The 24,438-nt window shown below is 34.5% G+C and overlaps 1 protein-coding gene across 4 annotated transcripts in view; it reads left to right on the forward strand.

Annotated features, from left to right (window-relative positions):
- Nucleotides 1-24,438, forward strand: part of LRRIQ3 (leucine rich repeats and IQ motif containing 3) — a 175,969-nt gene that overhangs the window by 86,353 nt on the left and 65,178 nt on the right. For all 4 annotated transcript variants that reach the window (XM_054482267.1, XM_054482280.1, XM_054482286.1 and 1 more), the window contains one exon: nucleotides 2,473-2,629. In XM_054482267.1, the coding sequence (XP_054338242.1) occupies nucleotides 2,473-2,629 (157 nt within the window). The remainder of the gene's footprint in view (nucleotides 1-2,472; nucleotides 2,630-24,438) is intronic.

A 24,438-nucleotide genomic window follows, 5' to 3' on the forward strand; every position in this document is an offset into this window, starting at 1 on the left:
CACCTTGATTAGAGCTTCTGCCTATCAGTGGGAGCTGGAGGGATGAAGAAAGCCCCAGACCTCTCAACTATTCTTTACTGACATAATACCTCTGAAACATGGAGGTAGGATCGGGATGTGAGATAAATTTATGCATTTCTTGTGAAAATACCATAGCCCTCAACTGGGACCCAGTGGTAGAGGGATCCTATGTTCTTGGCTGTACTTATTCAGGATGGAACTTCTGTCATACTGAACTGGGGTTGAGGGAGGAAGGGAGGAAAGAAGAGAGAAAATTGTGGTTTGAATGGCAAAGATTCACTGTTAACACTGAGATGTAATAGATTTTCTTGAATAGATGTTTATTTTGCTGTACGCCCTTTGGACAATTTCCAGAGATATATAACTTAAACAAAAATTTCCACCAGATACTGTTTCACTGGGAAGAGATTCCACAGAATTTCTCACATCTCTATTCCAGAAAATCATCTCCCCAACATGATCCTTTTCAAAGCCACTCTTCTGCTCAAAGCTCTGCAATGACTTTCCATCTCAGTGACCTTCTTTCTGTTTTTCAGACATGCCAAATGTGATCTTGTCTCATGAAGCGTACTTCTGCCTGGTTCTTTGCACTTGGTATTTGCTCTGACTAGAATGTTTTTTCTGTGATGCCCACTATATCTTGTCTCTTCTTAGCAATATTATCCCAGACCAGCCTATGTAAAAAGCAATTTACTTATTATATATTTTGTGTTTTATTTCTATACTATCTATCTCTACATAGTAGAGAACATAAGCTTCATCATGTTAGAAACTTTTTTTTTTCTCTTCACAGGGCACATACTGAGCATTTGCAGAAGACTACTTTTCCCTTTAACATCCATTCTTTTCTTTTTTGGCAATTGACTGAAAACTAGAGATTGTATTCACACTCTCTTGTGGCTAAGTATGTTCATCAGACTACAATTTTTGTTGTTGTTGTTATATTGGAAAGTGAGCAGAAGTAATGAGTACAACTTCGATTTTATGTGCTTAAATTGTTATTGTTCCCTCTTTGTTTTCACGTTTCCTTATTCCGTGGGCTAGAGTGCATTCATCATGTAGCTGATGGCAGTGATTTTGGATATGGAAAAACAAAATCAAATGACTTTATGGAGCAGAGCTACTCCACTAGCCTAGACTGGTCAGCATGAGAAAGTAAACGGCCTTATTTAAATTATTATAAATTGTATTATCGTAGTATATTATACCTTAACTAATTTGTATGTCATTAATACAAATATTTTGAATGAAGGAGTAAATAGGTGGAGTCTACTTAAAACATCTTAGAAGTGAGAAGATTGCTTTCCTCAGTTAATTTTGTTTTATTTCTCCTATTGAATAATAATGGTAATAATGGTAACCATCTACCTCATTTATCATTTTACTTCAAATGATTATTTTATCACTCAGAATGGATGTTACTGATTTTTGGTAAATCACCTCCATGATACTAATGTGGTTTCTTTTGATCCTGTTTTACAAAGATTTTTCTATAAAGATAGGCTGCTAAATTTTATCCAATGCCTTTCCTGTATGTACTTATATAATCACACTTTTTTCCTCCACTAATTTGTTGATGTAGTGAGTTTTACAATACATGATCATAGTGTTATTATTCTTTGCTTACATTACAAGATTCTTTTCACTAATATTTAGAATTTTTGTGCCTGTGTTCAAAGGTGAGATTGGTCTATGGTTTTCTTTTTATTGCCTTATTAGACCAGTAGGCCTTGTAGTACAATATTGAGTAGGTTTGATGAAAGATTACATCCTTTCTTTGTTTTTAATCTTAGAGGGAAAACATGTAGTTTTTGACCATTGAGTATGATGTTAGCTTGTAGATGCCATTTATTGGGTAATATTTTTGATCTATTGGGTTAAATAAAGCGTAGTATTAAAATTAAGCTCACCTGTTTTTTAAAATTTATTTTTAGTGTGGCTAATCAAAAACTTAAAATTATTTTTGGCTTATATTATGTTGGACATACTGCTCTAGAGCATATTTCCTAGTTTGTAATGAAGTACAAATATAATTTTTGTGATATAGTAATAACTGTTACCTCATTTAAAAAGTTCCTTCTTCACTAGGTTTGGAAAAAAAATAACTTCACACTGGTTACCTTATGTTTCTATAGATAATTTAGACATGTTCTCCTTCCCATTATTTATTAAAATGCTTAGCCAGATGTAAGTACAGAATTGTTTGTAGATTCATATCAGCTGAAATTTCTCAGCATTCATTTATCCTCTGATGAATGTTGATGAACAAATCTTAGTTACTATATAACATTATATAATGTTAGCATTATATAACAATACTATGAAAATAAATATATTATTACATTCAATTTAACACCATGTTTTCTAAGTTGTAAGTGAACTCATGACTAATTTTCATGTTTTTTAATGGCAAAAAACTGACAAATAGTTTTCCCCTCCCCTTATATTCAGCCCTGTGTTTTTCCATAAAAAACAGCAGGAGAAAATTATTAGAGGATATGAAACAAAATGGATTTATATAACCAAAGGGTATGAAGATAAGCTCCTTAAGGATCTCTTTTTCAAACCTGAAACTAATATAAAAGGAAAGCTTGCATATTGGAAACATGTAAGTATAATTAGTTTATTATTTTTCTTTGAAATGTTTTTATTTAAGATATTAAAGTTATAATTTAGGTAGCACTATTATTTCTTCAGTCTCTATTAAATGTCCTTCATTACATTATTAATATCCTGCTTTATATTTTTTGATTGAAAAAAGTCATATAGTAATGTAATACAAATATATTTTTGTGGTGCATTAATAGTATACCACAACCATTTAATAATTTATGCTTTATATATATAATTTTTTATTTAGTTTTTACAAGTAGTAATAGTAATGTAAAAACCACTTCTCAGTGATTGAAAACATAAATATTTAGTTTATTAAAGAGTGGTAACTCTATAATACAACATTCATCATTGTTTTATGCTATATTATAAATTGCTTTGAGGACACAGTGGAAATAGAAAGAAATTCATTTATGTTGATTGAATGCCTATTATATCCCAGGCACTGTGCTAAACATTTTGCAAGTGGTATGTAACTTATTCTCTGTAGCACCATAGATAGACATTTTTATCTCATTTTGATCAATATGAAAACTAAGAGACGTAGAGGTTAATTAACTTACCAAAAGCTACAGAATTAATAGGTAGGATCGGACTCCAGGTCTTCTGACTCCAGAATTTGTGTTTTTTTATCTTTATAATTTTGTTTTGATTTGAACACTAATTAATGGTAGAAATGAATACTTAGCATTATAGTAGAATTAACTGGAGTGAACATTCTATAATTTCTAAAGCACTTGGTTTGTGATAAGCTCCTTCATATGTGGCTCTCTGCTTGGGTAGCCTGAACTACAAATATTTCTATTACATTAGCATTGTTAGAAGGCAATACAAAAGGTCCAGACTGTCATTAGTCTTATTTCAAGGCAAATGAACACCTGTGTTCCAGATATAGCATAGGAATGTTCTCAATTCCTTAAATCATGTGAAAGTTATTCATTGAATAAAAACATTGGATACAAAAGGCAAATGTATTCTACTCAAAACTTGTCCCTCATCAGCACTCAGTGCCAACAGTATTTGCTCCAGATGATAGTGTGTATTATAAAATTATAAATTTCATCTGAAGTATGTTTTGACCCTCTGTGTAGAATATAAAATCACTGGATTTCAGAGCATACCACCTGCTTTTTTGCATACTTTATACAGAGTATGATTTCAGAGTATGATTAGAGAGTATGATATCAGTATACTGATAACCAATTTGTTGTGTAATTATAACTACTTTGAATATATTGACAACCAATGTGTGTGTGTATAAATATATATTATGTGTATATATTGTGTTGTGGCAAGCAAATATATATGTACATGAAATCAAATAAAATATTCATTTTCCAAAGATTTTTTAGTATGTATAAAGTTATATAAAATGTACCATTGTCAGGGTTTTGCAAGTATTTTGAATATTATGAAGTTTTTTCCAGATAAATTTATTATAAAGAATGTTTGAAATCTCCCTTGTATTTTTAATAATTCTGCTAACTATATCATTATTAATGTTACTTTTTAAGAACTATTCTTTCATAGTTGATAAATATGTACATTGTGTTGTGCATTTTTATTTTTTATAAACACCATTCATAGAATATTATAGAAGTTGTCTTCATCTCAATTTCTTAAAGTAATTAAAATTATTTTTAATTGTAAGTTTTATTTTTTGATGAATACTTTATTTGTATAAAATTGTCCTTCAATCTTCTGCTGGCCTCATTTGTAGTTTCCTCTTCAGCTCACTTAGTTGATATATTATTCTTTTATTATTATCTTTCATTATTCTTATTTTATTATTTATATAATAATTACATATTATTATTTTATTCATTATGTATTATTTTTATTCACTTATTATTCTTTTATCTTTTATTATTTTGAGTGGTAAAAATAATAATATCAACTAAGTGAGCTACCTGATTTCTTGTGCCTTGGAGTTTGGTTTGTAAGAAACTGTAGTGATAATTGATAAATCTAAAGGAACAGTGAAAGGGTTAAGGAGTAGGGAAAGGGGTGGAGTTGAGAAAACATGAACATTTAATACTGAGAGTTCATTAAAAAAAAGACAAAACAATAGCAACAACAAAACATGCCATGAGCAAAGCAATACAAAGGATTAGCCAAGAATAGAACTCAAGGTTCAGTAATTAGATGAAGTAATCAGTATCTGAATCTTCTCCTGTTTTGGGATAAAACGTGCTTGACTTAAAGAGTTTAATAATTCCCATAACTACGGAACCTAAAGTGCGAAGAGACAGAGGAGTGAGTTCAAGCTACATCCACTTAGGAAATACCACGGTGCAAAACTAGATGTTCAAATAAACATCCAGTGTTTATGGAGCAAGAACTAACTGTAAATGAGATAGAGAACCAGAAGTCAGAAGCCATGAGGAGTGAATTTGACAAAAGCAGCTGGGTCAGACTAGAAGAAATGGAGGATGTGGAACACTTCCTAGACACTTACTAGGGACGTTATTTTTCCATGGCTTACAGGTATTGAAGCGTGGTTGTGACTGGTACAGATTAGGCTGGCATAAATACAGAACTGTGGGAGTTCAATTAGATCCAATTGAAGGAAAACTTGTATACTATTATGATAGATTCTAGGAAAATTTGAATACTAATATGAAAGATTTTGCTAGGATACCTAAGGATTTTTTTTTATTATTATACTTTAAGTTTTAGGATACCTAAGGATATTTAAAATCGGCTTTGGTATTGTTGATCCTTTCCCTTGGAGGTTACTGCTGTTCTAAGCAAAATATATGTTCAGGGAGTAATAGAAAACACACCAATACCCCACCGGGGCTTTGACTTCAAATTCCTTGTAAACTTATAGTAATAACCTAGGCTGGACTGTGTTGTAATTCCTTCATTACCTACACTTTGTTGGCATAAATAGTCTTCTTTCATCTACTTCCTATATTTCAAACATGAATTTTAGAAGGACTATAGTGTGAGAGATACTCACACCCATGGGAGCCAAAAGGAAATAGATGGGGGCATTTCCCAAAATATTTATGTCAGAGGCAGCCTAGCTCCCCTCCCTTCCTCCCCCCGCCATCCCCACTCCTTGCCACATACATCGGAAGCTTCCTTGTGCTGATTTAGTTCCTGTGTTGTAAGGAAGGAGAGAAAGCATCTGTGAAGTACGAAAGTGATGGCCAGAAACCTTTACTGCTTCAACCATGTGGAAAGAAAAGAATCAGTCTATATGTTGTGAATTTCTATCTTTTTTGACAGTCCACTTCCTAGGATAATGATCTAATCTTTTTCTTAGAACTTGAGCAATACCCTTTCTCCTTGAGGCATGAAAATTGGAATTTCACACCCTTTGTCTTAATCTTCTGGAGAGGGTGCCTGATTCTCCCTGGTTATCAGCAAAGGAGGAAAGCTATCTATAGGGTAACCATATACAACCTCTCTGAAAGGGATCTCTTACTCGGAACCACTTCTAACATACTGAATGTTCACATCTTGTACGCTATGGCTTCGTATACCTCCAGAAAACACCTGACATAAAATAACCTGGCATTCAACTATACTAAAGTAAGATTTGTTTTATAACTGCTGATTTGCTTGAATTCTAGAATATTTTTATTTATTTTTGCTTTGCTTCCAAAGATTAATTTTTCCCATAAATAAGACTCATGGAACTATATACATGCTATGTTGAGTGCCATTTTGTAAGATCAAATAAAATTAAATGTTCTCATATACAGTTCTCCCTGTGAACCCTTTCCATTAATTATTATTAGATGTATTATTCTAAAGGTTTAAATATATATTTTTAAATCTGATGAGCTGTTTGTATTTAAATCTATTATAATTTTAGTAAGGACTCAAAAATATCAACAAGATAACTTTTTAATTATACCACATAGGCCAGCCATGTTGGCTTACGTCTGTAATCTCAGCACTTAGGGAGGCCAAGGCAGATAGATTAATTTAGGCCAGGAGTTCAAGACCAGCCTGGCCAACATTGTGAGACCCCATCTCTACTAAAAATACAAAAATTAGCTGGGCATGATTGTATACCTGAAATCCCAGCTACTTGGGAGGCTGAGGCATGAGAATCACTTGAATCCCAGAGGCGGAGGTTGCAGTGAGCAAAGATCACACCACTGCACTCCAGCCTGGGCAAAAGAGCAAGACTGTCTCAAAAAAAAAAAACAAACACACACACACACACACCACGTAGATGTGAAAAAATACATTAAGGTATAGTCAGCAAGATATTAATAGTGTTTATAGTTAATACAATTTTAGATAATTGTTGCTTTCTAAAGGTTTATACATCTTTTTAAAAATTCAAATGTTTTATTTACAAAATAAAAACGTTTTTATTGTGAACAAAAAATTTACTTACTTTTTTGATAACATAAATACAGAAATATTGCCTTCAGGTACCTCTGTTTTATATTTTATGCCACATCATCAGTTCTCTTCTTTTTAATTCATAAACTTTATTTGTTAGAGCAGTATTAGTTTCATAACAAAGTTGAGTGGGAAGTACAGAGAGTTTCCCTATACCCCACAAACGGCATCCTACACCACAGTAGTAAATTTATTAAATAGATGGACCCATACTGACACATCATTATCACCTAAAGTCCGCAGTTTCCATTGCGGTTCATTGTTGGTGTTGTACACTTTATGGGTTTTGTCAAATGTATTACTGTATGTATTCACTATTGTAGTATTCAGAATTGTTTCACTATCCTAAAAATTCTTTGTACTCTGCCAATCCTTCTTACCTTACCCCTGGCAACCACTGATCTTTTCACTGTCTCCACAGTTTTGCCTTTTCTGAAATGTCATATAGTTGCAATCATATAGTATGTAACCTTTTCAGATTGGCTTCTTTCACTTGGTAATACGTGTTTAAGTCTTGTTTATGCCTCTTCATGTGGCTTTGAGCACACATTTTATTTTTAGCACTGAATAATATTCCATTGTATGAAAGATCATCCGTTCACCTGTTGAAGGACATCTTGTTTGCTTCCAAGTTTTGGCAATTATGAGTAAAGCTCCTACAAATATTGTATGCAAGTTTTTGTGTGGGCATGTTTTTTATTCATTTGGGTAAATACCAAGGAATACAATTGCTGGATTGTATGACAAGAATGTCATACAAACAGCTGTACCATTTTGCATTCCCATCAGCAATGAATAAGAGTTCCTGTTGCTACACAAGACTTCAGCTTTTGGTATTGTCAGTGTTTTGGATTTTGGTCATTCTAATAGGTTGGTAGTGGTACCTCGTTGTTGCTTTAATTTATAATTGCCTTAATTATGTATGATGTTGAACATTTCATATGCTTACTTACCATCTATGTATATTCTTTGGTGAGGTGTAATTTTCCTTTTACTATTAGAAAGATGAGATAATTTGTCACCTGTCCTATATAAGAGAGAAAAGAGAAGGATTCCCCTTACTCAGGACTATTGCATTGGTAGCACAGGAGTGCATTTACATCACAGTCTGTGTAGCTGGCTTTGACTAGAGTGTTGCAGAACACAGCTGGCAAGTCAGGGTGAGGTTGCTGTAATTTCATACATCAAGAACTAGTATTATTTGATTGCTTTTAGTATTTTATGTCTACTTTAAATTCAGGTAAATATGGGGGGGGAAGGACAGAGGGAGAATAATTAGTTCCATAATATTACAAGCCAAAATATTGAAGCTACTGCTCATCTTCTTTTTTATCTTGTTCAACAGAAAATGATACTAAGAAAATAGTGAAGGAGTTGATTCTGTATGAGATTTAGGAAATGTGGAACTGGTCACCTTCTTTTATAACATGGAATGTTAAAAAATATGTTTAAGTATTTTTATTTTGGGGGTCAATTTATGTCATTGTTTTGTGAAATAGTGTGTTTCCTTATGCTGGAAAGTAAAATTTTATTGTTATTCAGTTTCTGGGATTTGTTGTAGCTTAACTAATGCTAAGAAATGAGCTTTGTGATGACATTCTTACATCTACTCTAGAAATTGTCATTTGTTATTATATAACTCTCATTTTAGGGTTCCACCAGTAATGCAATTTATTTTAAATAGATATTTACTGAATATTTACAATATTCTAGGCACTGTAGTAAAGCATAAGGCCTAAAAACTTGCAATCAATCAAGTTCTATGCTGGAACTTGTAGGGGATGGGGAAGAGCTAGAAAAATCTCACTGGGCACAGGTTGATTTTATAAAGAATGGAAATGAGGGAAATATAAACAATGAAGTACAGTTTAGTCAGTCAGCCACCTGCAACTAATGGGTCTCATATAAGAAGCTGGAGTTGTCCTGAGTATTAGGAATTCTGAGAAGTAGTGGTTTTTAGTGTCTACTTAGGTAGAAGTATAAGATACTTATCAGAAGAAGCATAGGGAAGATACTAGAGCTACCAGAGGCTAAAGATAATTTTAGTTCAGCCTTTAAGGTCCAAGGAAGCAATATTGATGGCTTAGAAGGGAGGCTATAGCCCTTTCTGGAGAAACCCATTTTTGACACTATTTATTATACCTAGCTCCATATATGTGGATAAGAAAGATTTCAAGCCAAGTAATTGCAGAATTGGTTTCGAAAAGCAGCAAGTGGGTGCTAGATTAATACATAATCTGAGGTAAAAAGCTGTGTGAATTGCCAAAGTCAATAGAGAGATCACTGGGGAAATGAGAGAGTTGAACAGAGAGTTTATCAAATGCCACAATATATCCTAGGAAAGGGAAAGAGTAAGAGAAAGGAACTAGGAAGTGTTCATGTCTTTGAGATCTTGATCTCAATTTTTTTGGATAAATATCCAGAAGTGGGATGGCTGAATCATATCGTAGTTCTAATTTTAATTCTTTGAAGAACCTCCATCCTGCTTTTCGTAGCTGCTACATCATTTTGCATTTTCAAAAACAGTGCAAAGGAGTTTCAACTTTTTCATATTCTTACCAACACTTGTCTTTTACTATTTTTTATAATAGCCATCTTAACAGATATGAGGTAATATCTTATTGCAGTTTTGGTTTGTATTATTCTGATGATTAATTTCACTGGGCATTTTTATATACTTTTGAGGCATTTCTGTATCTTCTTTGAAGAAATATTTATTCAAGTTCTTAGGCAATTTTTAAATTAGTTCTTAATGAAAACATTCAACATTATACCTTTATTTACCACTCAGTGAAGATAATACTGTATCAGTATCGAATAATTTGGAGAGTAGTAGTTTCATTTTTATTCTTTTCTAAATATTATTTTCCCTCTTGATCTGAGATAAACTATGAACAATGTTTTTTCTCATCTACTTTGTCCTCTTGATAGTCTCCAAATGCATTCTCTTACAAACTTGAGAATTTTCTTTTTTTTTTAAATTATACTTTAAGTTCTAAGGTACAGGTGCACAACGTGCAGGTTTGTTACATATGTATACATGTGCCATGTTGGTGTGCCGCACCCATTAACTCGTCATTTACATTAGGTATATCTTCTAATGCTATCCCTCCCCGATCCCCCAACCATATGACAGGCCCCAGTGTGTGATGTTCCCCTTCCTGTGTCCAAGTGTTCTCATTGTTCGATTCCCACCTATGAGTGAGAACATGCAGTGTTTGGTTTTTTGTCCTTGTGATAGTTTGCTGAGAATGATGGTTTCCAGCTTCATCCATGTACCTACAAAGGACTTGAACTCATCATTTTTTATGGCTGCATAGTATTCCATAGTGTATATGTGCCACATTTTCTTAATCCAGTCTATCATTGCTGGACATTTGGGTTGGTTCCAAGTCTTTGCTATTGTGAATAGTGCCACAATAAACATACATGTGTATGTGTCTTTATAGCAGCATGATTTATAATCCTTTGGGTATATACCCAGTAATGGGATGGCTGGATCAACTGGTATTTCTAGTTCAAGATCCCTGAGGAATCGCTACACCGTCTTCCACAATGGTTGAACTAGTTTACAGTCCCACCAACAGTGTAAAAGTGTTCCTATTTCTCCACATCCTCTCCAGCACCTGTTGTTTCCTGACTTTTTCATGATGGCCATTCTAACTGGTGTGAGATGATACCTCATTGTGGTTTTGATTTGCATTTCTCTGATGGCCAGTGATGATGAGCATTTTTTCATGTGTTTGTTGGCTGCATAAATGTCTTCTTTCGAGAAGTGTTGGTTCATATCCATTGCCCACTTTTTTGATGGGGTTGTTTGTTTTTTTCTTGTAAGTTTGTTTGAGTGCTTTGTAGATTCTGGATATTAGCCCTTTGTCAGATGAGTAGATTGCAAAAATTTTCTCCCATTCTGTTGGTTGCCAGTTCACTCTGATGGTAGTTTCTTTTGTTGTGCAGAGCTCTTTAGTTCAATTAGATCCCATTTGTCAATTTTGGCTTTTGTTGCCATTGCTTTTGGTGTTTTAGACATGAAGTCCTTGCCCATGCCTATGTCCTGAGTGGTATTGCCTAGGTTTTCTTCAAGGGTTTTTATGGTTTTAGGTCTAATATTGATGTCTTTAATCCATCTTGAATTAATTTTTGTATAAGGTGTAAGGGAGGCATGCAGTTTCAGCTTTCTACATATGGCTAGCCAGTTTTCTTAGCACCATGTATTAAATAGGGAATCCTTTCCCCACTTCTTGTTTTTGTCAGGTTTGTCAATGATCAGATGGTTGTAGATGTGTGGTATTATTTCTGAGAGCTCTGTTCTGTTCCATTGGCTTGTAACTCTTTTTTGGTACCAGTACCATGCTGTTTTGGTTACTATAGCCTTGTAGTATAGTTTGAAGTCAGGTAGCATGATGCCTCTGGCTTTGTTCTTTTGGCTTAGGATTGTCTTGGCAATGAAGGCTGTTTTTTGGTTCCATATGAACTTGAAAGTAGTTTTTTCCAATTCTGTGAAGAAAGTCATTGGTAGCTTGATGGGGATGGCATTGAATCTATAAATTACCTTGGGCAATATGGCCATTTTCATGATATTGATTTTTCCTATCCATGAGCATGGAATGTTCTTCCATTTGTTTGTGTCCTCTTTTATTTCATTGAGCAGTGGTTTGTAGTTCTCCTTGAAGAGGTCATTTACATCCCTTGTAAGTTGGATTCTTAGGTATTTTATTCTCTTTGAAGCAATTGTGAATGGGCATTCACTCATGATTTGGCTTTCTGTTTGTCTGTTATTGGTGTATAGGAATGCTTGTGATTTTTGCCCATTGATTTTGTATCCTGAGACTTTGCTGAAGTTGCTTATCAGCTTAAGGAGATTTTGGGCTGAGACGATGGGGTTTTCTAAATATACAGTCATGTCATCTGCAAACAGGAACAATTTGACTTCCTCTTTTCCTAATTGAATACCCTTCATTTCTTTCTTCTGCCTGATTGCCCTGGCCAGAACTTCCAACACTATATTGAATAGGAGTGGTGGGAGAGGGCATCCCTGTCTTGTGCCAGTTTTCAAAGGGAATGCTTCCAATTTTTGCCCATTCAGTATGATATTGGTTGTGGGTTTGTCATAGATAGCTCTTATTATTTTGAGATATGTCCCATTAATACCTAATTTATTGAGAGTTTTTAGCATGAAAGGCTGTTGAGTTTTGTCAAAGGCCTTTTCTGCATCTATTGAGATAATCATGTGGTTTTTGTCTTTGGTTCTGTTTATATGCTGGATTACATTTATTGATTTGAGTATGTTGAATCAGCCTTGCATCCCAGGAATGAAGCACACTTGTTCATGGTGGATAAGCTTTTTGATGTGTTGCTGGATTCTGTTTGCCAGTATTTTATTGAGGAATTTTGCATCGTTGTTCATCAGGGATATTGTTCTAAAATTCTCTTTTTTTGTGTGTCTCTGCTAGGCTTTGGTATCAGGATGATGCTGGCCTCATAAAATGAGTTAGGGAGGAGTCCTTCTTCTTCTATTGATTGGAATAGTTTCAGAAAGAATGGTACCAGCTCCTCCTTGTACCTCTGGTAGAATTCGGCTGTGAATCCATCTGGTCCTGGACTTTTTTTGGTTGGTAGGCTATTAATTATTGCCTCAATTTCAGAGCCTGTTATTGGTCTATTCAGGGATTCAACTTCTTCCTGGTTTAGTCTTGGGAGGGTGTATGTGTCCAGGGATTTATCCATTTCTTCTAGATTTTCTAGTTTATTTGCATAGAGGTGTTTATAGTATTCTCTGATAGTAGTTTGTATTTCTGTGAGATTAGTGGTGATATCCCCTTTATCATTTTTTATTGTGTCTATTTGATTCTTCTCTCTTTTATTCTTTATCAGTCTTGCTAGTGGTCTGCCAATTTTGTTGATCTTTTCAAAACACCAGCTCCTGAATTCATTGATTTTTTGAAGGGTTTCTTTGTGTCTCTATCTCCTTCAGTTTTGCTCTGATCTTAGTTATTTCTTGTCTTCTGCTAGCTTTTGAATGTGTTTGCTCTTGCTTCTCTATTTCTTTTAATTGTGATGTTAGGGTGTCAATTTTAGATCTGTCTTGCTTTGTCTTGTGGTCATTTAGTGCTATAAATTTCCCTCTACACACTGCTTTAAATGTGTCCCAGAGATTCTGGTATGTTGTGTCTTTTTTCTCATTGGTTTCAAAGAACATCTTTATTTCTGTCTTCATTTCGTTATGTACCCAGTAGTCATTCAGAAGCAGGTTGTTCAGTTTCCATGTAGTTGAGCAGTTTTGAGTGAGTTTCTTAATCCTGAGTTCTAGTTTGATTGCACTGTGGTCTGAGAGACAGTTTGTTATAATTTCTGTTCTTTTACATTTGCTGAGGAGTGCTTTACTTCCAACTATATGGTCAATTTTGGAATAAGTGAGATGTGGTGCTGAGAAGAATGTATATTCTGTTGATTTGGGGTGGAGAGTTCTGTAGATGTCTGTTAGGTCCGCTTGGTGCAGAGCTGAGTTCAATTCCTGGATATCCTTTTTCACTTTCTGTCTCGTTGATCTGCCTAATGTTGACAGTGGGCAGTTAATGTCTCACATTATTTTTGTGTCGGAGTCTAAGTCTCTCTGTAGGTCTCTAAAGACTTGCTTTATGAATCTGGGTGCTCCTGTATTGGGTGCATGTATATTTAGGATAGTTAGCTCTTCTTGTTGAATTGATCCCTTTACAATTATGTAATGGCCTTCTTTGTCTCTTTTGATCTTTTGATTTAAAGTCTGTTTTATCAGAGATTAGGATTGCAACCCCTGTCTTTTTTTGTTTTCTATTTGCTTGGTAAATCTTCCTCCATCCCTTTATTTTGAGCCTATGTGTGTCTCTGCATGTGAGATGAGTCTCCTGAATACAGCACACTGATGGATCTTGACTCTTTATCCAATTTGCCAGTCTGTGTCTTTTAATTGGAGCATTTAGCCCATTTACATTTAAGGTTAATATTGTTATGTGTGAATTTGATCCTGTCATTATGATGTTAGCTGGTTATTTTGCTCGTTAGTTGATGCAGTTTCTTCCTAGCATCGATGGTCTTTACAATTTGGCATATTTTTGCAGTGGCTGGTACCGGTTTTCCTTTCCATGTTTAGTGCTTCCTTCAGGAGCTCTTTTAGGGCAGGCCTGGTGGCGACAAAATGTCTCAACATTTGCTTGTCTGTAAAGGATTTTATTTCTCCTTCACTTATGAAACTTAGTTTGGCTGGATATGAAATTCTGGGTTGAAAATTCTTTTCTTTAAGAATGTTGAATATTGGCCCCCACTCTCTCCTGGCTTGTAGAGTTTCTGCCGAGAGATCCACTGTTAGTCTGATGGGCTTCCCTTTGTGGGTAACCCAACATTTCTCTCTGGCTGCCCTCCACATTTTTTCCTTCATTTCAACTTTGGTGAATCTGACAATTATGTGTCTTGGAGTTGCTCTTCTTGAGGAGTATCTTTGTGGCATTCTCTGTATTTCCTGAATTTGAATGTTGTCCTGCCTTGCTAGATTGGGGAAGTTCTCCTGGATAATATCCTGCAGTGTTTTCCAACTTGGTTCCATTCTCCCCGTCACTTTCAGGTACACCTGTGAGACGTAGATTTGGTCTTTTCACATATTCCCATATTTCTTGGAGGCTTTGTTCATTTCTTTTAACTCTTTTTTCTCTAAACTTCTCTTCTCACTTCATTTCATTCATTTGATCTTCAATCACTGATACCCTTTCTTCCAGTTGATTGAATCGGCTACTGAAGCTTGTGCATTCGTCATGTAGTTCTCATGCCATGGTTTTCAGCTCCATCAGGTCATTTAAGGACTTCTCTACCCTGGTTATTCTAGTAAGCCATTCGTCTAATCTTTTTTCAAGGATTTTAGCTTCTTTGTGATGTGTTCGAACTTCCTCCAAAAGGCAGCAGAAATCTCGGCAGACTTAAATGTCCCTGTCTGACAGCTTTGAAGAGAGTAGTGGTTCTCCCAGAATGGAGTTTGAGATCTAAGACCAGACAGACTGCCTCCTCAAGTGGATCCCTGACCCCCGAGTAGCCTAACTGGGAGGCACCCCCCAGTAGGGGCAGACTGACACTCCACACAGCCGGGTACCCCTCTGAGACGAAGTTTCCAGAGGAACGATCAGGCAGAAACATTTGCTGTTCAGCAATATTTGCTGTTCTGCAGCCTCCAATGCTGATACCCAGGCAAATAGGGTCTGGAGTAGACCTCCAGCAAACTCCAACAGACCTGCAGCTGAGGTTCCTGACTGTTAGAAGGAAAGCTAACAAACAGAAAGGACATCCACACCAAAACCGCATCTGTACGTCACCATCATCAAAGACCAAAGGTAGATAAAACCACAAAGATGGGGAAAAAACAGAGCAGAAAAGCTGAAAATTCTAAAAATCAGAGCTCCTCTCCCCCTCCAAAGGAATGCAGCTCCTCACCAGCAGTGGAACAAAGCTGGACCGAGAATGACTTTAACAAGTTGAGAGAAGGCTTCAGACGATTAAACTTCTCCAAGCCAAAGGAGGAAGTTAAAACCTTGAGAATTTTCATGCCTTTTGACTGGCTTTCCTATAATTGCCTTTTGACTGGCTTTCCTATAATAGGTCCAGTTTTGTAAGATTTATCTCTGTAGTTATTCTGTATAATAGTGGTTCTCAAAGTGTAGTTCAGGGACCACCTTAGGTTCCTGAAATCTTTTTAAAGGATCCACCATACCAATATAGCTTTTATAATAATAGTAAAACAGTATTTTCCTTTTTGATTCTCATTCTCCCATTACTGTATCATGGAGTTTTTCCAGAGGCTGCATGACGTGATACAACAAGAGATTTAATATATGAACAGATATGAAAATCTCTGGGTTATCTATTAAGCCAGACACTAAATCTATTCTTAAAAATATAGACCAATCCCACTCTTAACAGTTATTTTTTTTGAAATATAGTTCTGTTTTATAATAATGTGTAATTTCATGAAAATAAAATGGGTTTCTTATTGTTATTTTAAATAAATTAATACATACTTTAAACTTATTACACTTTGAATTTCTAGTATGGTAAATATTGAAAGAATATAATACACATAAATAAAAGATTTTAGGGGCCTCATAATTTTGAAGCAAATAAAGGAGTCCTGTGACCAAAAAGTTTGAGACCCTCTGCTAAACATCTCCATCAGATATAATTTTTATAATTTCTTTTTAAATATAACTATATGATAGTAAAGTAACATTTAGATTAGGAATGTTTTGGATAAACATATAAGTTAGCAGTAATGACCTAAATGTATTTTCACATTTTTTATTTGCTATGTTCCCGTGTGACCATGGTGTAGTTATATATGGCTATGATTTTAGAGTACAAAACTATCCAATATTGAATATACTGTCTACATAAAAAAGCATTCTTACTCATTAGCTAGAATTCCTGTGCTTAATGTAAGTTGCTTATGAGATTTATTTAGGCATAATGTATTTAACAAATTTCCTTCCCAATATCTTAGTTACAATAGTTCACAACACATATGCCTTTAAATAACTTCACTAATGTTACATTTTTAAAGGCAAAATTTTGTCATACATGTCATGGATATGTATGTAGAGACACGAGTAAAAATTTACATGAACAGTTCTATGAGAGAAATAATAAAGAAGGAAGAGAATGCAGTAGTTAGAATTGGGAGTAATCATCCCTAATAGCGACTTAAACAAAACAACTGTTCTCTCACATAAAAATCAAGAGATAGACAGTGCATCGCTGGTATAACAACTCTGCATCATAATGTTCTCAGAGTTCTTCACTCCTTCCATCCTGTTGCTCCAGCATACATGGCCTCTATTTTACAGGTCCTCTCGTGGTCCTCAATAGTTTCACCAGATCCAGTCATTATGCTTTCATTCTAACCTGCCAGAAAGAAGAGGAAATAAAGAAGAAGAGGGCATAGCTATTGTGTTTACTTTGGAAAGTTCCTAGAAGCTGCCATGCAACACTCTGCTTATATCTGGTAGGCCCCACAAACTGGGCTCATAGCTACAAGAGGCTAAGAAATAAAGTCTCATTCAGACCATCCAAATGCCCAGCTAAAACATGATTTTCCTTTATTGTAGAATAAGATTGGAATGACTGTTGAAGGACAATTTCAAACATTTGCATGTACCTTTTCCAAAAACAAAACACAAAGCCTCTACCAAAGGGAGCAAACCTAAAAACTTATGTCACTATAATAGTCAGAAAAAATTCCATCATTTCTGGTTGTGGTAGTAAGTGATGTTTGCTCTCTAATATCTATCGTATCTCTCTTCCTCTCTAATAGCATCCCCAAATTTTAGCTGTCTGGATTAATTTGCATTTCTCAGCTTCTCTAGCAATTAAGTATTGGCATGTATATTAGTTTTCTATTACTACAAATTTGGTGGCTTAAAATGAGATAAATTTATTTCTTTATAGTTCCAGAAGACTAAAATTGGCTTTACTTGACTAAATCAAAGTGTTTACATGGCTGATGTTTTTCAAAGGGCAGAATATGTTTTCTTTCCTAGTCTAGTTTCTGGAAGCTGCCTATATTCTGTGGCTTGTGACCCCTACCTCACATTACCCTAACCTCTTACTTCTGTCATCTCATCTCTTACATACATCCTCTCTAATGTCCTGCCTCCCTCTTACAAAGACCCCTATCATTTTATCAGGCACACCACAATAATCCACTCATCTCAACATCCTTAATCACATCTGCAAATATCTTTTTGCCCATGAAGTGTTATGAGCTGAATGTGTCCCTTCAAAATTCATATGTTGAAATTCTAAACTCGTGTGGCTATATTTGGAGATGGGGACTCTAAAGAAGTAATTAAGGTTAAATGAGGTCATAAGAATGGGGTCCTGACCTGATAGGATTAAGAATCTCCCCCTCCCCCAACCCCATGTGCACATACTGAGGAAAGACTATATCAGGACATAGTGAGAAGGTTGTCATCTGCAAGCCAGTAACAGCCCTCCTCAGAAACTGAATCAGCTGGAACCTTTACCTTGGACTTCCAACTTTCAGACCTGTGAGAAAAAAAAGACTATGTTTTAAGCCAGTCAGTCTATGGTATTTTATGGAAGCCCTACCCAACTAATATATAAGGTGGCATTCACAGGGTTCAGGGGATTAGGACATAGATGATTTGGCAGCCCTTTATTCAGCTCATCAAACCATGTCATGAATGGAAGTATTTGGCAGATTCTGAGAAATGTCCCCAAAAGACAGTTGGCAATGGATTTTGTCTCTTCTTTCTGCCTTCCTTCATTCTGTGGCTTGGAACTTCATTTTAGACCATGAGAGTGAAAGCCATATATGAGTGGAAACTTGGAAGTATCCTGGGTAACAGAAAATTGCAGTTTTCATACCAGCCCTGGTCTTCTTACATTCAGATATTCATGTGAGATGGAAGTACTCCTATATTGAATAAGTCACTACTTGCAGCTAAACTTAATTCCAGTTGTTATAATGGTAGATGTCCAGTCTGCTTCACTTAGACAAGATATAGTCTAGCAACCTATAGCTAAATTATAAAATATTCACCTTATACATACCTAGCATATAAAGTGGCATAGAAACAGCATACCTATAATAAAACTCTAATTTGGAAAAGGGAAACACAGTTGTTTCTGCCCCCATAGCAGTTACCAAATCAGTCTGATAGGAATAGTAAACACTCTCTTCTTTTGAAATAGAGTAAACACATCTGGAAAATCTCCTGTATTTTCCCTGTGAAAACATCTTACCTGTTTATTCATATTTATGGCAACATCAGAATTAGGTATTAGGGAATTTGTTCCTCCTGAGTGTTGGAGTTTCATAGTCTTAATAGATTTAGGGGCCTATGGGTTGCTATAGAGATTGAAAAACCACAGGTATTTTTAGGACAGACTTTAATTTATTTGGTAATACATTTCATTCAAAAACTTAGTATGCTTCTGATTTATTTGATGTCAGTAGTTTCTATCGTTAAGCAAGTAGAAAGATCTTGTTTAGACATTGTTTATAATCCTGAAGCTTCTGATGTTTCACTTACTGGTTTTTGTTTTCTACTCATTTTCCTCTCTTCCAAATTAATGATAGTGACCATAGGTGGACTTTCTGAAACAATGGGTGTTGGAGGGAAGACAAAATTCTTAATCTCATCTTTCCTGCAGACATTTACACCTTTGTATATAAGTCTTATTTCTACTTGGAAGTCCCCTATTGTAACCACTTCAATTTGAGGAATGAGATGTTGGTTTTTTCATCTACACAAGGCCCTGAATCACTAGAATCTCAGTAAGCTTAATTTGCAGACTTCAAAGAGTACCTGCCTTATCAAAAATTTTATTCTATTTTCATCTCTTATTTCAGCCTGGCTAGATATAAGCCAGATTTTTTTTTTTCTCTCAAAAGACATAAAAGCTACAAGTAACATCTAAGACACACTGAAATATGGCATTTGTTTGACAATTTCTGTAACAGAACACACTCAGTCAGCATGTAGCCTGCCTTCCAAAGTGAAAATGTTTTGAAGCCATAATAACAAGGGTCACCAGCTCTTCAGCCTGTAATATCTTGAGTCCTTATCACTGGTCACCCAATCTCCTGTACTAAGGTAGTGTCAAATGTTTTACATTTCTTTCATCTGTACCATCCCACTTCCAGCTACCATATTGCTATCAGTTTAAATTAGATTCAGCTATGTGTAATAAAGATCTAAAATGATACTAATATGTTTGTTCACCTCTCAGGTAAAACTCCAGAGGTATACAGTCTAGGACTGATATTATGGAACTATTTCACTCAGTACTTAGTGACTGACTGTTTTTATCTCATGCTTTTCTGCACATGACCTCCAGTCAAATAGTACCTCATGACCCAAAATGACTGCACTTACTCCACCCATCACATGCACTCTCCAGCCACCAAGAAAGAGGAAGAGAGAGAAAATAAAAGTGTGAGGGAACTTGTAGTTGTGTTTTAAGTAAGGTTTCTAAATGATGCCACACAATATATCTTTAGCTAGATTTTGGTTTTATCATTACATTCAGCTGCAAGGAAGGCTGAAATATGTAGGCATTATTTTAAGCAGAAATGTGCCCAGACAAAAACCAGAGATTCTAATATGAAAGTGAAGGAAAACCAATATTAAAGAACAAATGTAAGTCTTTGCTGCAGAGTAGGTATGGAAAGCAATTGGCAAAGCAATAGAAAATAATCAAGAAGTATAGAAAGTATTTAATGGAGGTAGAATGTTATAATAAAATATTATAAAATAAAATAGATACTTTCCACTTGAATTATTAAAACATTTATTTACCTGAGACAGTTAAAGCAAAGCTAGGTTGTGCTGATGTCAAAAATCTTGCTATAGGATGTTTGTTACTTTTTACTAATAAACTTGTATTATCTGTGGTTCTTGTTTCTCTTATTTGAATTTCACTTGTTTTTGGTTTCTCTTTGATGCTTTCTGAAATTTTTTTCAACTACTCTTCCAGTTCACTAATTTTCTTGTTAGCTATGTTTAATCAATAAATTTTAATTTTTTGTTCTTTTCCTGCAGATATATCAAAATTGCTCATTCTTTATTGAAAAATAATAAGCAGAGTAACTCTATAGTCTTTGTCTGTTCATGTTCATTTGATACCTCATGTCTTGTGTACTGCTCATTGTATTTGAAATATCAGTTGTGAAAATTTTGGGCCTTAGAATGAAGGTACTTTCCTCCAGATAGTGTTTCCATTTTCTACCACTAGAAACTGAATCACCACCAATATTTGACCATGGTACAATTTAAATCTTGAGATTTTATGGATTATTCAGGTATCATTTTAATTTACAGCCTGTTTTATTCCATGTTTACCTGTATCATGCTGTAGCTGTGTGAGTTTCCAGCTCACTATAGACAGGATCTTCTACTTTGGTGAACATGGGATTTGATTTTTGATTCCTGATCTCCTTGAGCCACCAAAGTTATTCCTGATCTGCAAATTTTATCAGAACAAAAGCATCTTTGAGGACTTACCTCTGGGGATCTTGCCTTCTCTTAAATTTTGACCTGATAAGTCCTAGCTTTCTTGGTAGCTCTTTCCTAATTTTCAAAAGACTTTTAATTTTTTTATTTTAATTTATGTATTTACTTATTCTTTTTGAGATAGTGTCTCACTCTGTTTGTTGCCCAGGCTGGAGTGAAGTAGCACATTCATGGCTCACTCCAGTCTTGACCTCCTGGACTCAAGCAGTCCTTCCACTTCAACCTCTCTAGTAGTTGGGAATACGGGTACACACCCCCACACCCAGCTAAGTTAAATTTTATTATTATACTTTTTTTTAGAGACAAGGTTGTTGCCCAGGCTGGTCTTGAAATCCTGGGCTCAAGCAGTCCTCCTACATTGGCCTTTCAAAGTGCTGGGATTACAGATGTGAGCCACCATGCCTGACCTAAACAAATCTTTCATAGGGCTTTTTGAAACTTGAAAATTAGTCCAAATTTATATTTTACCAGTCCTGGTTATGGATGTCTCTACTCTCCAAATTTTATTTTCATTACTAAGTATTTCTGGAACAGTCTTCTTTTGACCTGATAATCATTCTCTCTTTTTAGCTGTATTTTAAATACTAAATCTGATGTACTTTGTGTTGATTTTATAATTTATTTTCAAGTTTTAAAGTTCTCTTATAGTTTTCTCATCTTCCTAGCACTTCAGTTTTAAAAAAAAAAAAAACTGTTTTGTAGGTTTTCTCTTCCATTCTGACTAGTCTATCTTGAATCCTGATTTATTATAATTCTGTAAATGCCACCAAATAATTTATATTTGGATCCCCAAAGACAGAAAATGCATAAGATCCTATTACCAAGTTTAAATGAAAGTTCTGGAAGTGTTATAGCTAGTAATTAATGATAAATATGTTGTTTTCTGCATTTTAGTTATTTTGAGCTTCAGTTTTATCAAACAGTAAAAACATAGTAAAGTTCATATTTACTTGGCTTCTTTTTACATTCTTGAGTTACCACTAGAAATAGTAAAAAGTGTTACAGTTTTTGAAAATGTGAATCCTAAATTGCCTGAAAAATTTTAATAATTTTCTCAGGTCTCTTGCTATTATGTTAATTATTTTTGGTATCTCACATGGTTTACATTTTGTTATAATTTTGAGAAACACTACTGAAGTTACATTGCCAACTTCACCATTTTTAAAAACATCTTTACTGAGATGTAATTCACATACCATTAAAATAAAACAGGTTTTTTTTACCTTTAAAAAAAACAACTTTATTTATATATACACATACCATATTATACAACAACTGTAAGTGTATATTCAGTGGCTTTTGGTATATTGATAGAGTTTTGCAGCTATCACCACAATCTAGATAAAATAAAACAGTTTTAAGTGTCCACTCCAGTTGTTTTTAGTATGTTCACAAATTTGTAAAACGATCATCACTAATTAAATAAAATTTTCATTCCTCCACAGAAGAAACCCCATACCCATTAGAAGTTCTCTCTACAGCCCCTGGGAACATTAATCTATTTTCTCTCTCCATGAGTTTGTCTATTCTTGGCATTTAATATAAGCGGAATCATGCATATATGTTATTTTATGTCTGGCTACTTCCACCTAGTATAATGTTTTCAAGAGTCATCCATGTTGAAACACTTTTTTTCACTGCCCAAATCTCATGTCAAACATGTTGTAACATTTATCAACAATGTATTTGTTTTTTATGCTCAATAATATTCCATTGTATGGATATGCCACATTTTGTTTTTCCATTCGTTCGTTGAGTTCCTTCTAATTTATGGATATTTTTAATAATGCTGCTCTAAACATCCATGTACAAATTGCTGAATGAATATATGTTTTTAGTTTTCTTGGGTGTACCTAAAAGTGAAATTACTGGATGATATGGTAATTCTACACTTGACTTTTTGAGAAACTGCCGAACAGTTTTCCATAGCAGTTGTACCATTTTGCATTCACATGATAAATGCATGAGGGTTATGATTTCTCCAAAACCTAACCAATACTTGTTATTTTATGTCTTTATGATTATAACTGTTCTACGGGATACAAAGTAATCTCATGGTGGTTTTAATTTGCATTCCCCTAGCAATTGATGATGCCAGCATCTTTTTGTGTATTTATTGTCCCTTTGTATATCTTCTATGGAGAACTGTCTGTTTAAATCCTTTGATCATTTTATAATAGATTATCTTTTTATTATTGAGTTGTGAGAATTCTTTACATATTCTTGGTACAAATCTTTTATCACATATATAATTTGTAAGTTATTTTCTCATTATGTGGGTTGTCTTTTCACTTTCTCAATGGTATTCTTTAAATCCCAGATGCTTTTTATTTTGGTAAACTTACATTTATATTTTTTTCTTGTTGCCTTTATTTTTCGTGTCATATCTAAGAAACCATTCTTTCAGTCGAGGCCTCAAAGATTTTTTTTCTATGTTTTCTTCTAAGAGTTTATAGTATTAGCTCTTATATTTAGACCTATAATCTATCATGAGCTAATTTTCATGTGGTGTGAGGTAAAGGTTGACTTTATTATTTTACATGTAAATATCCACTTGTCCCACTACCATTTGTTGAGAAAAATTTCTTATCTCTATTGAATTATCTTGGTACTCTTGTCAGAATTCAATTGACTATATTCAAGGATTTATTGCTGGACTCTAAGTTCTATTTTATTGATATGTATGTCTGTATATATAATTTTGGCATTGAATAATTTATATTATTTAATAGATATGCTACTACTGAAGAACAAAAAATCTTAAGAATCTTCAATGGTATAGTTTGTTATTGTTTTATGCTTAATATTTAAATCTATTATCCTAAAATGTAAGCATTTTTGTCATTATAATAAATTTCAGAAATTAACATGCAAATAATTCCTCCCATGTTTATGAATGTTGCGTTATTTTCTTTGAAAAAACTTATGAAATGTTTGTAATTTTTAGACTCGTAATGGATAGAAATCTATGTGGAGAGTTAGTTTCTGAGAGTTGACATATGGAAAGAATATTCAAATACCTGAGAGACAATTGATGTTTTTTTGTTTTGTTTTTTTGTTTGTTTGGTTTTTTGTTTGATGGAGTCTCACTCTGGTGCCGATGCTGGAGTGCAGTGGTGCAATCTCCACTCACTGCAACTTCTGCCTCCTGGGTTCAAGCAATTCTTCTGCCTCAGCCTCCCGAGTAGCTGGGACTACAGGCGCCATCACACCCAGCTAATGTTTGTATTTTTAGTAGAGACAGGGTTTCACCATATTGGCCAGGCTGGTCTTGAACTCCTGACCTCATGATCCACCTACCTCAGCCTCCCAAGGTGCTGAGATTACAGCTGTGAGCCACGGCCCCTGGCCTGATGATTTTTTTACCTATAGAAATACT

Source organism: Pongo pygmaeus, chromosome 1 (assembly GCF_028885625.2).
Source record: "Pongo pygmaeus isolate AG05252 chromosome 1, NHGRI_mPonPyg2-v2.0_pri, whole genome shotgun sequence".
In the NCBI taxonomy this organism is placed as follows: domain Eukaryota; kingdom Metazoa; phylum Chordata; class Mammalia; order Primates; family Hominidae; genus Pongo; species Pongo pygmaeus.